This window comes from Panicum virgatum, chromosome 2N, assembly GCF_016808335.1.
Source record: "Panicum virgatum strain AP13 chromosome 2N, P.virgatum_v5, whole genome shotgun sequence".
Classification (NCBI taxonomy): domain Eukaryota; kingdom Viridiplantae; phylum Streptophyta; class Magnoliopsida; order Poales; family Poaceae; genus Panicum; species Panicum virgatum.
In genome coordinates this window covers 20,651,004-20,668,440 of record NC_053146.1, presented here as the reverse complement: position 1 = coordinate 20,668,440, position 17,437 = coordinate 20,651,004, and the positions used below count along the sequence as shown (strand labels likewise).

General features: G+C 42.5%; 4 protein-coding genes and 3 non-coding genes across 10 annotated transcripts; 2 read left to right on the top strand and 5 right to left on the bottom strand.

Moving 5' to 3' along the window:
• Nucleotides 1–475: 475 nt before the first annotated feature.
• LOC120658766 (germin-like protein 9-3) lies at nt 476–1,402 on the top strand. The gene has a single exon (XM_039936966.1). The coding sequence runs from the start codon at nt 557–559 to the stop codon at nt 1,199–1,201; it is 645 nt and encodes a 214-aa protein (XP_039792900.1). The 5' UTR covers nt 476–556; the 3' UTR covers nt 1,202–1,402.
• Nucleotides 1,403–7,129: 5,727 nt separating this feature from the next.
• Nucleotides 7,130–9,375, bottom strand: LOC120660006 (ubiquitin-60S ribosomal protein L40-1). Its single transcript, XM_039938321.1, has 4 exons — nt 9,166–9,375; nt 8,870–9,059; nt 7,725–7,791; nt 7,130–7,398 (listed from the first exon to the last, which is right to left on the bottom strand). Exons 1-4 carry the CDS (start codon nt 9,266–9,268, stop codon nt 7,369–7,371), a joined length of 390 nt encoding a protein of 129 aa, XP_039794255.1. The 5' UTR covers nt 9,269–9,375; the 3' UTR covers nt 7,130–7,368.
• On the bottom strand, nt 7,932–8,023 carry LOC120663180. The gene has a single exon (XR_005670399.1). It is a non-coding gene; the product is annotated as a small nucleolar RNA Z266 (small nucleolar RNA).
• LOC120663181 lies at nt 8,196–8,284 on the bottom strand. Its single transcript, XR_005670400.1, has one exon. It is a non-coding gene; the product is annotated as a small nucleolar RNA Z266 (small nucleolar RNA).
• On the bottom strand, nt 8,398–8,487 carry LOC120663182. Its single transcript, XR_005670401.1, has one exon. It is a non-coding gene; the product is annotated as a small nucleolar RNA Z266 (small nucleolar RNA).
• A 3,127-nt stretch (nt 9,376–12,502) lies between the features above and the next one.
• On the top strand, nt 12,503–14,421 carry LOC120660005 (DNA polymerase epsilon subunit 3-like). Its single transcript, XM_039938320.1, has 3 exons — nt 12,503–12,905; nt 13,406–13,524; nt 13,958–14,421. The coding sequence occupies exons 1-3, from the start codon at nt 12,649–12,651 to the stop codon at nt 14,092–14,094; spliced, it is 513 nt and encodes a 170-aa protein (XP_039794254.1). The 5' UTR covers nt 12,503–12,648; the 3' UTR covers nt 14,095–14,421.
• A 469-nt stretch (nt 14,422–14,890) lies between these two features.
• On the bottom strand, nt 14,891–16,977 carry LOC120660004. Of its 4 annotated transcripts, none has more exons than XR_005669308.1 (3): nt 16,727–16,977; nt 15,493–16,597; nt 14,891–15,413 (listed from the first exon to the last, which is right to left on the bottom strand). XR_005669308.1 is itself a non-coding variant. In XM_039938319.1 (3 exons), the coding sequence occupies exons 1-3, from the start codon at nt 16,913–16,915 to the stop codon at nt 15,168–15,170; spliced, it is 549 nt and encodes a 182-aa protein (XP_039794253.1). In that variant the 5' UTR covers nt 16,916–16,967; the 3' UTR covers nt 14,891–15,167. The 4 variants fall into 4 exon arrangements, 2 of the variants coding, with proteins under 2 accessions (XP_039794253.1, XP_039794252.1); XR_005669309.1 differs by having other exon boundaries at nt 15,493–16,651; nt 16,727–16,868; XM_039938319.1 differs by having other exon boundaries at nt 14,891–15,299; nt 15,493–15,720; nt 16,727–16,967.
• Between the last annotated feature and the right edge of the window lie 460 nt (nt 16,978–17,437).

The following is a 17,437-nucleotide window of genomic DNA, read 5'->3' as shown; positions in this document are numbered from 1 at the left end:
CAGCTGTGCGACTTGTATGCTCCGTACGAACTGTTACATCGACAACTCCTTGTACGGCCTCCTCGTCTTCTTCCTGCAATCCTCGCAAACAATTCGGAAAAGTGCAGGGCGGCAGGCTGCACACAGCTGCCGGCCAAACGAGCTGGCGTCTTGGGGCATTTCACTCGCCCGGCACCGTAGCAGTGCAGGCGTATCCAGGACCCTGGATGCCTGGAGAAACATTCAGCTGAGCCTCCAGCACTATACTAATCGTTTCAGTCATCATAAGTTTTATCAGTGATCATCTCCAAGCTGGAGGGATTAATCAAATTATTCTGGCTTAGTTTCCCTATGCAGCAAAGCAATTCGTTCATCCATCGTCGTCGATTACTCCAACTGACCAGCAGAGGCATGCATGTATGAGTGCTGCTGTATAAATAGGGGAGGCAGGATCGCTGCTCCTCATCAATCAAGCAAGCTTCAGATAGGACTCATCGACCATCACATCGCAGTCCAGTTAGTTAGGCAACCACCTGTGTCTTTCGGTCACTCTCTGCTAGCAGTTTAGCAAACGAGAATGGCAGGGATCGACCGCGTGGGCTCCTTGGTGCTCGTGGTGCTCGCGCTCTCGGCGGCGCCGCTGGCCGTCGTGGCCGGCGACCCCGACATCCTCACCGACTACATCGCCCCCCTGGGCGCGAGCCCCGGGAACATCACCGGCCAGTTCTTCACGTACACCGGCCTGCGCGCCGCGCTGGCCGCGCCGGCGCCGGCGCCGGGGGCGAGCTTCACGGCGACCAAGGCCTCCATGGCGGAGTTCCCGGCGCTCAACGGGCAGAGCGTGTCCTACGCCTCGCTCTCGTTCCCGGTGGGCTCCGTCAACCCCACGCACACCCACCCGCGCGCCTCCGAGCTGCTGCTCGTCGTCGACGGCGCGCTCTCCGTCGGCTTCGTCGACACCGCCGGGAAGCTCTTCACCCAGGACCTCGCCACCGGCGACATGTTCGTGTTCCCCAAGGGCACCGTGCACTGGCAGTGCAACAAGGGCACCCAGCCCGCCAGGGCGCTCTCGGCATTCGGGAGCGCCGCCGCGGGGACCGTGTCCGTGCCCGTCACCGTGTTCGGCACCGGCATCGACGACACCGTCCTCGCCAAGTCGTTCAAGACCGACGTGGCCACCATCCAGAAGCTCAAGGCCGCCCTCACCCCACCCAAGCCCTGATTGCTATTCTCCGAATCATATTGCCCGCGTGCATCCTGTCTTGGCAATCGTGTGTACGTTCTGGCCGTGTCGTCGTCGTTGAATAACCTGCCAAGTGTAAAATGGCGGGGTAGTGTGTGATGAGTGAGAGTCGTGGATCATCGGATAATGGATCTGTAATCGTCGGTGCGATGTGTGCTATGTTGATGAGTTCTATAAGTTTTCGTTTTTGTCTACCTATATTTCATATGAAAGTTCTAAAATTTCGTTATCTACAGTTTGAGCTACCGATCTGCGTTTTTTTATTCCTCCTTTATTTTTGTGATGTCAATGACAGTATGCAGTTCCATCAGACTCTTTTTCAGCCAAGCTGCGAGCTGATGATAACGACCGCAGTTAGTTCTTCTACGTTACATCTGGCATACTGAAATTGTTTCAAAATTTTTAAGACGATTGGTTTCTCCTGAAGTATAATCGAGTACCACTCGCTCAACAATCGCAGACAAGAATAAATGAATTATAAATTGATTGTTTCTGGTAGTTGAATCCGGCCAAACAATAACAGCAAACACACAAAATACCTCATATTATAATATGCCACCCCTAAATAATGGGGGCAAATTTTAAAAAAGTTTGTATATTTAAAGAAAACTTTGACCAAACCTAAAACAGTGGGCTGATGCTTTGATAAGAAGGTGCAAGATCATTCATTTTGGAACAACATTTATTTTCTAAGCATGCCACTTTCCAGAAGACACAAATTGTGAAAAAGTTGTGCCTCCATTAGCTTGGTGTGGAACTGTGGGTATGATGGTAAAAGCTTAAGTTGTCCGAAAATATGCCAATGCATTACACCATCCTATTCAGACGAACAAGCAAGAAGAGCTACGGAAGATGATATGCGACTTACGCGCCGATCTACTACCATAGCGCTCCAACCCGTTTTATAGTGTCACTCGTTTCTACCCATCCAATAGTACTCGTATTAAAACCCACCCAAAAAATCTGTCAAGACCCGCCCATCAGCAGGAGTACTAGCGGTGGACGTGGGATAAATTCCAAGTTACATGCGCTTTACTGCTCCTCTTCACCTGCTTATTACCATCCGAGGTATGTTTCTACTGCTCTCGTTTGCTCCGTCTTTTCCCCTTTCTTGGTCGTGTTCCCGGTTTGGTTTGCTGTCCTCTTTTGATTGCCGCGCACGCTTCAGTTTGGATTTCTCCCTTCTTTTCGAGGTTTTTTACGTTCTGTGTTACGACTCTTCGACAGAAGAACCGCCCTTTGCTAGCTAGTGTTTTATGAGATGTTTCTTTATCCAGATTTTACTGCTGCTCCGAATCCTTTTTCTTGCCGGAGGATTTTCCCGTGCGTGACCGTTTCTTCCGGTAATTTTTAGGGGTCATGTTCTTCTACCTTTTCCCCATTACTTTGCAGGTGCTTCGTAGAATTGCAGAGGATTGCTACTCCTCGGGTGCATCTGCTGCTTTGTGCTGGTTGGTTGGTGTGCTGTAAGTAAGTTTTTGCACGCTGATTGTTTTGCTTTCCTTGTTATGCACCTGCCGACCCGCCCGGCGTCGTGTTCGGCGCGGGCGTCGTCACCTGCCGCCTCGGCGCGTCGCCGGCCGCATCTACCCTGCAAACGACCCGTCCTCGTGCCATGCCTACGGCGCCGCCAGCTGCGACTCCGTCGACATGGGCAACCGCGAGCTGTTGGTCCTGGACAGCCACGCCATGCTCCCCTACTTCCTCATCATCTAAAAGGTCTACCCGCCAACGCCGGACCGCTCCTCCGCCGGGTGCAGCAGCTCAACTCTGCTTGCCCATGGCTTTAAAGCTTGGGTTTTGTACTATTGCTAAGTCGGTCCATCAAAATATCAATTGATGATGCTCTTAAGATTCTGAAAGTACCGTTTATATCCATTCAAACCCAAACCATAGGAAAGATTTGTCCAATAAGTCCATTTCATGTGTTTAACTGACCAATGAAGCATCCAAAAAAAACTGACCAATGAATCATTAACATATAAATGATAAACTCTGCTTATCCTTTGCTAATTAGTAGCACTACTGTTTGCTTATCCAAAGTAGTTTCAGAAAGTTATATATTAATGGCTCAAGTTCTCAAATGAAGAAGAAAATATGTTCACATATTATTCAATGAGCATGAACAATGCCTGTCTGTCATTTGTGTATTTTGCATCTTCTTTTCCCCATTCTATGTCCCTGCACACCATTGGTATTGTCTTGCAGCTCAGTGAGAAATAAATCATACTTTCTGTAGATTTCCTAGATTCACTGGCGAATTTTGATACTATTCCTAAGGAAAGCCAAAACATGGAATGGCAATAGCTGAGGAACCAAGGAGCCCTATTAAAACATGTGCTCCCAGTTCTGATTGAGTAGGCTACCATTCACCCATAATTCCAGGGTTCAATTATAATACTTAACCTTTCCACTAATTGATCTTCTTGGTACAGAATTATGCTTAGAACTTAGAAAAAGAACCAACCTTTTGGAATTAGCTTCTTCAATCCAGTTCGGACAATGATTAAGCGCACAAGCAAAAAAAAAAGAATCTTGCCGATTTTGCTACAGCATTTTGCAGACTTCGAGGTAAGTATATGCAATTCCTGGACAATGCTTAATGTATCTTTATTGTTGACATCGTATAGCCCAACATTCATCTTTTTAATTGCTGCCGGTTAAAATGAATAGACTAGAAATGTGTAACCTCAGTATTATGTAGCCCAACACTTCAGCTTTTTCCATTTTATATGGATTTGCAAGGGACTATTGACTGCCTAGTTGCCATTCCACATATTTGACAAGATGCTATGACCAAACATCCTGAACTCCTTTTAATTATGAGTACATATTTGGTTTCCTTCCATGGCAAGAGCTTTTTTCTGATGACCTTGCATTAAAGCACCTATTACTACTGAAATTTATGGCTAGGGAAATGCCATCTCAGAAACATTGCATATTTAGGTACTTCTGAAAATTAGTGTTCATCATGAGGCGTCTATGTGTTAAGCAAGGTTTAAATTTAATGCTTTTTCCGATGATTCTGGTAGTTCCGCTCGTTTAAAACATCATTGACATTCAAATGTTTCCACCTGAATATTTAAAGCTTTATGCTAAGGTCAGAAATCTGAACAATTAACATGCTGTCTCATTTATGCTAAGGATTGAGTTGTGGACAGGGTTCACCAAACCGGTGGGAACCGGTCCGGTTTGACCGGTCCGGTCCGGCCCGGTTCCGATTTGGACCGGTACCAAATCGGTCCGAATTCAAAATTCAAATTTAAATTCAAAAAAATGAAAAATTCTCAAAAAAATTCTAAAAATACTTCAAGGTGCGACGAATCTAATGGTGTCAAATTTTCTCAAAAATTCGTTCATTTAGTATAGTTTGCGGGGATTTGAAGTTAAACAAAAAAAGCGTGCATACAAAAATATACAAATACAATGTAAAGTAGTAAAAAAAGAATTGGAGGGTTCATTTAGACTAAAACATGTTATACAAACATTCATTTAGTATACTTTGCGGGCATTTGAATTTAAACCAAAAAAGAAAAAAAATTTGAATTTAGCCGGTTACCAGTTAAACCGACCGGTAAACCGGTCAAACCGGCCGGTATACCGGTACGAACCGGTTGTACTGCGAAATTTGAATTCAAATTTAAATTCCACCAGTACCGACCGGTTTCCAGCCAAACCGGACCGGTATACCGGTACCGGACCGCACCGGTTTGGCCAGACCGGTCGGTAAGTAAAACCCTGGTTGTGGATAGCATGTCTGCAACTGACATATTTTAGGTCCAAACTATGGTTTCAGGTGCTATGAAAGACATCGACACAACCTTTGCTGCTAGAGATAAATTGGTTCTTCAGAAGAGAATATACACATCTAAGCAAGCATGACTCCACGACAATGGATATATGAGTGAGCAGTTGCAGAAGTCAACTTTTGATTTTGCTGCATCTCAATCCATTAGTTTTTAGGAATACTGCTCCTTAAGCATCAGGTGCGTTTGGCCTAAGGCCGACACTCGCCTAGCCAAATTTTGGGGCGTTAACTGCACACGCATCTGTTTACACTAATGCTAATTATTGGCGAGCGAGCAAGCATAACTGAGTTCGAAGGGTGAAACACTTGCTGACTTTTTAAATTTGTGTTGCCTCACTTCCGATTGGATACCAAAGAAGAGCAGGCAGGGCAGTGAATGGACAGGTAAACAAGTTGCTGAAACAATTTCATCATTTTTTTCATATTTGCACCCAACCAACAATACTATGTTTTGTGCATATACGATCTACCATTATATGTCCATTCCATGCATATTTATACATTTCTCATATATGGACCTCAACATAATATTACTTAACTCAAATAATATCTCAGATTGAAAAACAACCACCAAGGGCTCCAGGCTTTAACTAGAATGTAATATATATTTTGAAAAAATACAAAAGTATTGATAAATCAGTGTATACTACCTTATCATATTCTATTGCTCAGAAGACTGTGTTGTCTTTGTTAGTTTAGGTAAGAGTTCATGTGAATCTATCTTGGTCTGATTGCCTCCTTTTGCCAACATTCAAATAATCTAAAAATAATATGATTGTAATGTTTACTTATGATTTGATATTTTTTGGTCACATGCATATTGATTTGTTCTGATTTCAAGAGGTTGCTTATCTTTAGTTCCTAATTATTATATTTCTAATTTCATGGAGAGAGAGATGTACAACCAACAAAGCCACCCGGCAGATGAAGGTGGTTTTAACAAATTCATAAAAATGCTTTTGAGAAAAAACAACAAATTCGTTGGTCTCAACAAATTCGTACAAATGCTTTCGAGAGAAAAATTCGTACAAATATCAGTCGCAATATAACAAATATTGTATCGAGTTATACTTTTTTTTTTGAAAAGATTGTATCGAGTTATACAATTGCCGTGTTATTGAACATCCATTTCATATCTATGTATATGCACTATTTGCTGAACCAAAAAACTGTTAACCAAAAATTGTTCAGTAAACATTATCTAAGAACTCTAGGATACTAACTTTAAAACTCTCGACTTTAAAACTCTCGACTACTTAGAAAAGATGATGCGCGCATGGGTGCGCACAAATCACTAGTAAAGTTTCCATTTCATCGTAAAAGGAATTTTCTAAAACAAGTCAACCAAATAGGTCCAGCCCACAAGGGATAAGAAAGGCGGCGGGGCTTTTCTGAGCCCACCAAATCTCCTGCATGGCAGGCCTTTGAGGTTTCAGGCCCTATTTGATGTGTTCATTCTCTATTCATTCAGGGGGGTTGTTTAGGTTCCAAACTTTTTCACAGTACTCCTCACATCAAATTTTCGAACACATATATAAATATTAAATATAATTAAAAAATAATTAATTACATAATTTAACTGATTTTTACGAAACAAATCTTTTAAACCTAATTAGTCCATAATTAGACATTAATTATTAAATAACAAAATATGCTACAGTACCAAAAATGCAAAAAAATTCGCAGACTAAACACCTCCCAGTTTGTGTACCTAATTCTCCTGTGTGGCTCAAATAATACCACAGCATACCTTATTCCTCTGTATTCCTTGGCTTTGTGTATTGCCAGGATCACCGCGCGACGCCGAGTCGTGACAGCGACACTGGCATGCACTGTCTAACTTAACAAACATTACTACGCGTACCAGCGGGCAGCCACGTCGCGTGAGCAAAGCCCGTTCGGAGCCGAGCAAAGCCCAAACACAGCCCAACATAATACGGGCAGAAACAGAAGAAGAAATCCAGCCCAACTTTCGGGCAGAAACAGAAACAGAAACCCAGCCGCCTCACCCTGGCACAGAATTTGGAAAAACACGCGCAACAAGGCGAGAACCAAAGCAGCTACGCTGAGATAACAGTGGAGACGCAAGACTGAGAATCGATCCAAAACAGCACACCAAGAACAGTATCGACCCCGAAGAATTCAGAGTTAATCTACCATATAATATAAACCCAAATTTCTGTCACAAATTTATGCCAGCAAATAGATGCTGAAGACCCTGAACAGAAAGACCACTAAGTTCTGACTCAAAACAGAGGCAGTATTATGCGGCAGCAAAAACTTAAAACTCCGACCCTCTAGTTGATCCGGACGACCCATGGAACCGATACGCCATGACTCAGTTCTTGATCTTCTTCTTGGGCCTCAGCTGAAATGGGGCAAGCACAAGTAGCACATCAGACATTACATCATCCGCAAAAAGAAAAGCTCTTGTAAAATTAGTAAACAACTCGCCAGAAAAATATTAACAAGTAGGAGTAAACCATATAATGGTCCAAATTCTTTTAATTCCTTAAATATCCTCAAGCATCATAGGATACAGAGAAAATGCCATGGCTTTGGGTACATGACATGGCACATTGCTACCAACTCCATCACTACTATCAACTTAATTACAAATCCAAAGAATATAATAAGATACTTATGTAATAATCCCTAAGGAAAAGAATTAGGCTGAAGAAAGCCAATGTTTACCTGGTTGCTGTGGCCACACTTCTTCTTGCGGCAGTTGACTGCCCTGGGGTGAAGACGTGCATAGCACCTGGAAGCAAATTGAAAAAACTTCGTTAGATGTGTTGTCCCTTGTGGTGATGATCACAAGCAAAGAAAATATCCACACGACATATAGATAGACCAAGGATCCCCATGCAACAGAAATCAGAAGTTATGTACTGTTTCTCAGATTGGCAGGTCAGACAAAAAAAAATATGCCTCAAAAGTTAAGTTCATAAAGTAACTTCACACATCTAATTGATTCATCATTCCTGCCAATCAATTATGCTACAAAAGCACAAAAAACAGTGTCAACCACACTGCAATTGAAAAAAAACTCGAGCCATAAAAACCTCTAGAACAAGAAAAAAGACAACACCTATGGGCAAGGGCATAAGAGGAGGCCCAGTAACAGACTAAACAAGCTTCAAAGAATGTTGCTGAATACTAGTGCCTTGGCATGTCAGACAAATTATATGCCTCAAAAGTTAAGCTCATAAGGTAACTTCGCACATCTAATTGATTCATCACCCCTGCCTGGGTAGAACGAAAAATGATAGTGCTCCCAAGGAAATGGGCAAAAAACAGGGGGAATGGCAAACTAAACATTGAAACAGAACATGTACTAACAACTGCAGTGAAATATTAATCAGTGGCTTGGGAGGTCAGACATAATGTATGCCTCAAAAGTTAAGCTCATAAAGAGACTTTCGCACATCTAATTGATTCATCACTCCATCCAAACCACTAATCAGATGAAATGTCATAAAGATAACAAGATGGCACAGCAGATGTATATCATAGAATTTCCCACCCGTGAAAATCAACTGCTGGAGTGGGCTAGGCAGATGACAAAGTATGGGCGGGGATCAATCTCTGGACCCATGGGGAAACCCATTGCCACACATACAGGTCAGGGAGTTACCAACCCACAGTTCCAATTGCATCGCACACCAATGAAACTATAAACGAAAATCTCACAGGTCGTCATCTACATCATAATGGTAGCATAATAACAAGTCAGGGCAGCAAAAACATATCCATCCAGAAAACAAAATCAAAGGAGAACATACAAATAGGATACAGAAGCGATGTGGGTAGCAACCAGATCAATAAAAGGTGCTTACTTGCGGCAGATCATCTTGTCCTGGTTGTACTTGCGGGCGAGCGCCTGAAGAGAGGGTTCAATGATGCCACCGCGGAGGCGGAGGACGAGGTGGAGGGTGGACTCCTTCTGGATGTTGTAGTCAGCAAGGGTGCGGCCATCCTCAAGCTGCTTCCCGGCGAAGATCAGGCGCTGCTGGTCCGGCGGGATGCCTGCACGAATCCAGGCAGATGAATCAATCAGCCAAAGGCCGGCTCCTCAAGAGGCGCGTCGATGAGATGGGTAGATGGGATAGGATAGGACACGATGCCACCCTACCTTCCTTGTCCTGGATCTTGGCCTTGACATTGTCGATGGTGTCGCTGCTCTCGACCTCGAGGGTGATGGTCTTCCCCGTCAGAGTCTTCACGAAGATCTGCATCTCGCCCTACCCTGCCTTCCTCCGAAGCCCCTCACAAGTAAGCTCTTGCGCGGCGGCGGCTCGTCGGCTTCGTGCGGAATGGGCGGGTGAGGAGGGCAGGGCGGCGGCCCCTCCGTTTTATACCCCGGGGAGGGGACGAGCTCACTGCGTTAGGGTTTTCATTGGGCCGGGCCGTATCTGTCGGAGAGGGATGCAGTGGGATTAATTTTCCTATGAGAGCATGTGCTATTGGACCGAATTTTAATAAAGCCCACCTCAATAGACTATTTTTCTGAAAAGATCTACATGCATGAAAGAAAGTCAAAGATTGATGATATCACTCCACATACACTCAAATTTAAAAATTAATTAAACAATAAATCTTAAACGGATTATCTAAATAAAGTTTTGATTAAACCATTAACTTTCTTATAACATGGTCATCATAATAAAATCTCACTTGCCTACGTTTGCAAAATATTTTTTAAAAAAATAATACTAAATAATTAATTTCAGATCCTGCAAACAAATAATTTAGCTACACAAACAAATAAATATTTTTATGAACAACAAAATTATAGGTAACGAACAAATAATAATATACTACGAACAAAATATTACGCATCACGAACACCTGATTATATAGGATAAATAATGAAACATTAATATCATGAAAAAATAAGTCAACATTACTGAACAATTTAAGTTACAAAGCGAACAAATAATTCGATATTGGGAACAAATTAATTACACGTAGATAAATAATTTTACATGAAGAACAAATATTTCTATATCAAAAAATTATTTATAATTATTCACGAGCTAAAAGAAAAAAAAGAGTAATAAAATGGCAAATTTGACGCCGGAGAATGAAAAAGGAAAAGAAAAGTAAGAAAATTATTCTCCTGGTGTGTCTCTCTTCTTGGCCGCCACCCTCGCAGCCACGCAGGCCGCACGCGTCCAGCTCCTTGACTCAACGCGGGTGCCCCTGGGACTCGCCTGGCCTCCACGATCTACCGACTGTGGACGTCCAGCGCTCCGGCCCAAGTTCTCCACCAAGCACCGCGCGCGAGGACATGGATCAGCGGTAGCTCGCCCTCGCCGGGGATGCACCCATCGAGAAGCAAGCAGCTGGAGACTCGGGCTGCCTCCACGCCGAAGCTGACAATTCCAACGCGACGACCGACGATGCGAGCGGCGGTGCTATCCGCCGTGGGCCCGTGGTGGTTGTGGCAGAGGAGCATTGGGATGCGATATCGTAGGTGGAGCACGGCTTGTTGGAGCTGCAGCAGCTGTTACTGGACACGACGGCGCTAGTGAGGGCCAAGACGTGGCCGAGACAGAGCTGCGGGAGGTTCAGAGGCTGCAAGGTGCAAAGCTTGTGATTGGCCCTATCCAGGTATTGCTCGTAACCGTTGCTATTCTTGGCGTGGCATCTCTCGTGCTAACTCGCAGAACGGAGGCAAATTGCAGAGAGTGTGTTTGGAGCTTTACACCAGCCAACATACGAAGATACCAGTACCACTCACCTTCTCTTCTTCTTCCTTCTTTATTATTTCCATAATGGCGACCAAGGTTTGGCCAAACTCAAGGGCCTTTGGTTTGGAGTAGTACTACCAGCACGAAAAAAAATCTTATATGCATGAAGTACTAAATGAAGTTTATTTACAAAATATTTTCACAGATGGGAATATTTTTTCGCGACAAATCTAATGATCCTAATTAATCCACGATTAGCTACAGTGGAGCTACAGTAACATTGCCTAATCATACGACCAAAGACCCCATTAGATTTGTCTCATGAAGTAGCACAGAGCTGTGGAGTTGGTTTTGTAAATTACCTTGATTTAATACACCTAATTAGTGGTCAAAGTGAACTACAGTAAGTTGTGCTACTTTGCTACTTGAAACCAAACACGACCCAGGAAGGATTAAGTTGGAATCTAACATAATATAAGCTAAGGTTCTTCGCTTAGCGCAACAACAGTCCATAACGGCGACAGGGGTCTGGGAAAAGAAAGGAGAAGAAAAGAAGGAAAATAAGAAATAAAAGGAGAAACGCCTATATTGAAAGAACTCGCACTTCCGATATCAAATTTTAAAAGACATACAAATTAAGTATTAAATTTAATGAGATGTTCATATTAAATGCCAAATATGGAAATTTCTCCGTAGCATGATTAATTCATTGACGGCCCAGCGGGAAGCCCCCTTCGATCCTCCACCCTAGGGATATAAATGGTATAGGATTACCGATCGATCGACCGATCGAAGAGGTCGGATAGTGATTTGGATATCATTTTCGGATATTCATAATTTTTTTATTTTGATACCTTATTTGGATATCCAATTAAAACATGGTAATATCCGTCGGATATCCGATGTTCATTCGGGTAATTTGGATAGTCAAGTCGGATACTAGATTGAGATAGTTGTGAAATATACATTAATAAAAACTTGATTTAAGCTCAAAAATTTTATAATTAACTTATTTCTAATAAGAAAAATATAGAACTAACACCAAATTTTTTCTAAAAATATAATCTATTTGTGGGTACTATATTAGAGTTGGATCTTATTTATTCAAGTTCGAGAATTAAACTCGAAATCTAGCAATAATTCAACAATTAAAAATAGACTTTGTCTATCTGTTTTGAAAAACTCGATATCGTATAATATTTCGAACTCTAGCAATAATTCAATTGCTTCTACATATTTATACGTCTAATAATTTAGAATGTCATTATCATATAATGGTATGTCATCTATTGTTATCTTTGTTAATCAAATATGATTTTAGTTTGAATTTGATCTCCTTAAACAATGAATCGATTCGAGTGCTTGCCAAGTATCAACAATACAATAAGTTAATATCATTAGTTGAGTGTCTCAAATCAAAACATGTAATCGAATCTATCTCATATGCGTAATAAGTTAGAAATATTATATAACTATTTGTGAATTTGTTTCGCTAAGCATAATCCAATTAAAATTTGGACTCGTACGGTGCTTGAATGTTACAAACACATGTAATACGAATAAATTTGACTTTACTTGATATATATCTGAAAGAAATATACGTATCCGATAGTAACCGCATCCGGTTCGTTTAGTATTTAATGCACATCTCTTCATATTGGTAACCGAAGCAATCTGTGTACCTATTTTGTTCAAAGTTATCTGCGTTCGAATCTGAATCCGGTAGTTAATAAATACAATATCAGTTATATCGATCGATTCGGATGCGATCCTGAAACTCCAACGCGGAGCAGTGGGCGGGAAGGGGGAGAAAAGAGCGCGGGAAAGACCACCGATTTTGCTAGGGTTCGCGGCTCCCACTTCTCGCTGCTGCCTTCAAACACCGCCACCGCCAGCCGCCGCGCGCAGGGGAGGGAGGGACGATGCCGCGGAAGGCCACCAAGGAAGCCGAGCCCCAGGCGGCGGCCGCCGCGCAAGACGAGCCCGCCCCGGCAACGGCGGCCAAGATGGCCGAGGTGGAGGTGGAGGAGCTGCCCAAGGCCATCGTGCGCCGCCTGGTCAAGGACAAGCTCGCCCACGTCGCCGGCGGCGGGGAAGGCGCCGAGGTCATCGTCAACAAGGACGCCATGGCCGCGTTCGCCGAGAGCGCACGCATCTTCATCCACTACCTCTCCGCCACGTCCGTACCTCCCCCATTCCCTCCTTGCTACACTCTGATTCGGACTCAGATTGCCCACGATTTACTGTAATTACTGTTGCTTTGTCTTTATCCTCCGTTTCTCTGATTTTGGATTGGGGGTTTGGAACTGGGGAGGGAAATGAAGAAATTTGATGATGCATTAGTGGAGTACTGTTTGTTGAACATGAATATTCATTTCAAACGAATCTTCAGGTAAGAAGGGAAAATTGAAGAATTATGGTACTATATTGAGTAACTAGTACTGAAATTTTGTATGGTAGTAATCCCTGTTCGTTGTTAACTAGAACGTTGTTAACTAGAAAGGGGGTTATGGAAAGGGAATGTGTGTGATCAAAAAACTTGAAGCAAGGGTTCTTGCATAGCGTAACCAGAGGCTCCTTTTTCCCCAGTCAATAAAGGCTTCTAATTTTAGCATATTCAGCTTCTCTTTATGCATCTATGATCATATTATGTTGTTATTATGATGATTTTATCTGCAGTGCCAATGATATGTGCAAGGAATCAAAGAGGCAGACCATCAATGCTGATGATGTCCTTAAGGCGCTTGATGAGATGGAGTTTTCAGAGTTTGTAGAGCCCCTTAGGACCTCACTGCAAGGTCAGTATTGTTACGTTCGTCCTGTTATTCACCTTGTTAGATACTCCATGGGGTTATCCATATGTAGGACCTCGCTGCAAGTTCAGTCTTGTTACTGTGATCCTGATAATAACCTTATTAGATGCTCCATGGGTTTATCCATATGTGAAGGCAGTAAAATGGCATCTGGTTTTACTCATTTTTATACTTGCTTAAGCTTCAATGTCTTGGTGCATTTATTAATATATAAAGGTTATTAACAATACACTTAGAATTTCTAGGAGATTAAGTCCCATTCTTTTTCTAGTTTTTATACTCAAGGTTTGCATGATGTTCTGCCAACGACCCAAGCCATATGAATTTCCATACAATTATTTTCAGGCTTTTGTAGTCAAATCTATTCTAAAGCCATCTTATCTCATTTCCTCCTTTCTCCTCATTCTTTCTGTTCCAGAATTCAGAAACAAAAATGCAGACAAAAGGTCAGAAGCAAGCAAAAAACAAAAGGAGAAGAGAAGGAAACTAAATGAAGAGTCTCTTCCACAGAAGGAAAATGATCCAGCTGATGATGCCGAGGAGAATGATGATTAGCTTTTCTGCTGGAGTTATAGTTACATGCAGAAACCTAAGGTGTTACCGTTATGTTGTTAGTTGTAGGCACTGTGCTGCATGTTACCTCTGTTCTGCAGAACTTACTGTAGAGATATGGAGCTGTATAATTCAATTCAAGTGTCCTGCTATCAGTTTCCAGCTCTCAGATAGCTATAGAATTCTGCTCCTGATGAATGATGTTTTATGAGCAGCATCAGCAATATATTGTTGCAAATTGCTGGTGTTTATTCTACCTCTAGTCAAATAGCTTATCACGCATCCTGTTTAGATGTTGAAATTGAATGTGCCGTGTCGCTTGCAGTTGTATCTCCAGATTTGAGTTAATCTTTTGTGGTGTTGGTCATTGTCAATGAACAAATTGAACCAAGTAGCCATGAAGCCTAATAGGCTATATCATTTCGGTATAGCCTATCTCCATCAAGGTTTTGGTGTTTACCGGGAACGTCTGGCACTAAAACAATATTTGGAAGGTTCATGTTGGCTACAATTTATTATATTGTTGAAAAGTGACTGTTTTCAGTTAGTTCCTTTTAGAATCACCAAATGCTCATCTTTATTTCGCACTGACATTACATGTCACATGAAATCATGATTATAACTTTTGAATTAAAAAAATATCCACACAAAGCGGCCTACAATTCATCTTCAGGAACAAGCTTGGAGACAATGATAAATGATCCAGAATTCAATAAAAAGGGGCCCCCAATAAAAACATAGGAAAAGAGCTCGCTTACAAGATGGGAGAGCTTGGAAAATGAATCTGTACAGCTACTAGTAAAACAATTCCAAACACGTTTCTGCACACTTCATACTTCACAATGAGTGTGCGAAGCTGACATAAAAATTGCTTTAGTTCAGTATTGTGGATAAAAGTTCAGGGATCAGATGAATCATATGCTACAAGAAAATTGCGAAATGTCCAAGATATCATTCACAGAGACCAATTAGAACTTCTACCATTTTCATCTTCTACATGAACATGACAAGCATCGGGAAAATGACAGCAAAACTCTGAACAATACGAAAGCTAACAAGAATAACTGTGCTCTACTTCAGTCCGTTCTCCATTTCTTTACAACTCTTTCTGTCGCAGACATTCCAGCTCTTCCTTTCACAGGCACTGCACCCACATTGCTGTTGTCCAGGGTACTTGATTTTGGTCCAGGCCTTTCAACCAATGCGTCCTGGAAAACACAGCGAGCTATGAAGGAGAGTGTGCGCCTTATTGTCCGCAGAACAAGCAGCAATGAATTGATAACAGCAGCAACCAGAACATTGAAGTTTGCAATCAGGAAAAACTGCAATGCAAAATGAGCAATAGTTAGCAGATTTTTGAATTGGGAGCTCAACAAGGTAATAAGGCTGTTTTGTATTTACCGCTGCGATAATGCCCAGGATTGTAAGAACAATTTGTTTTGCTGCATCCCAGAAACCTCCACTGGTAAGCCACCTGAACCACCGGCCTCCTCCTGACCATCCTCCACCACCAGCAGCAGGACCTCCAGGCTGCCCCCTTTGCCGCCTCCTTTTAATCTCCACATCCCACTTGTCAAACTCTGCCTTCTTCTGCCCCAGGGCATTTTCCAGCGCTTTCCTTGCTTCATCCTATCAGGAAAATACTGTTCAATTTTGCGATAATATTTATGTGTAGTTTTGATTCACACAGAAAACTGTAGTACTACTTAGTCTGATAGCTAACAGTACTTAACACTTCTTTTTAAAACAGAAAACTGGTGCATGCAGAAAAGGGACATTTACCTAGGAAATGTACAGTTTTGTGACAACAAGTGCAAGGTTGCTCAAACTGAAGTCAAAAAAGGGGAAATGAACTAGTAGAATAAGTTGTCATCAAATTTATTCTATTATTATGTGGCAGGATTACAACATTCAGCATTATATACATCCCCATAAGAATCAAAGAAATAGGATTTTCCAGCACTCCCCTAGCTTCGTCCTGTGAGGAAATTTGTGCACAATTTTAGCTAATATTGTGTAAGTAATTTTGGATTCTCGCAGAAATCAGCAGTGCTACTTAGCTCACTAGTCTTGTACACAAAAGTACCAGATTTCGGTATAAAGAATATCAGCATCGTATGCCAAATACAACCTTTGAATCCGAGGTAACATATGATTTTGCAACAACTGGGCTGTCTAAATGACTAAACATTAGCGACAACGAACAAACAGGAGGGAAACGACACAAGCAGAATAAGCATTGCGATTGCAATCTATCTGACTTGGTTCGATTCCTATCTGCCTACATTACAGCATTCAGCATTATAAACATCCGCATAAAAATGTACACAGAAACGCATGAACTGGTACTAAATAAGGGGGTTTGGATAGAAACTCAGTCCCAACAGATCCCCCATACAGGTCTTCATTTAACCATCGAATTCTGTAAACACATTTTGCCGATCCCATCATCTACTGGCCGCGCAATGTGTCCAGTCCCATGGACAGACAACTCAACCCTGCAACGCTGGCATTACACGACGACGTGATTCACGACGGGTGTCCTTGAGCAATCATTTTCCTAGATAAATCCGACTATTAAGGAATCCACGAGTTCGCGGGGCTATGAATTGAAATCAGTAGTCAATCAAGGCACCTGTTTCTTGCGGTTGTCCCCGCCGGAGAAGAGGCAGTAGGCGCGTCCGGCGCGGCCACAGGAGCGGGGAGTGCTGCGGGGAGAAAGGCATCCGGTGATGCTGGGGAATCGGCCGGCCGAGGAGAGGGTTCCGTCGCGGCGGAAGGCGCGGAGGCGAGGGGAAGAAGGCGGAGGCGGCGCAAGCGACATTGCTCGATAGGGTGGCGTGGCGGGTGAAGAAGAAGCTTCTACAATTGGGCCGGGCCTTCTATAGGCCTCATGCAACCCTAACTTCGGTTTTGAGATTCACACAAATTCCTTTTTTATTGCAGATGGCCATGGCCGGCCACCCACTTCAACTTGGTTTCAATTGGATCACGTCTAAGTGTGGTTCAGTGTACAGTGCCTTCTCATGGCAGACTATAATGCTATTTTGCACTAGCAGATAGTAATGCTGTTACAGTTGCTTTACTAAAAAAATATAAGCAATATCTTATCGGATCTGCTCCAAAAATTTCAATTTTCATATGTCACATTCATTCAATAGCTGGTCTCGAAACAGTTATTTTACAATATCAGTGTCTCAGTTCTCAGGAACAATCTTGTGCCTACATATGGTACTCTAGAGCATATATACAAATGTAAAAGTGCAGGCATAACATTTACATTTCATCGTGTTGTGAATCTATCATTGATGCCTCAATTTATAACACATCGAATCTTGCATTTGCG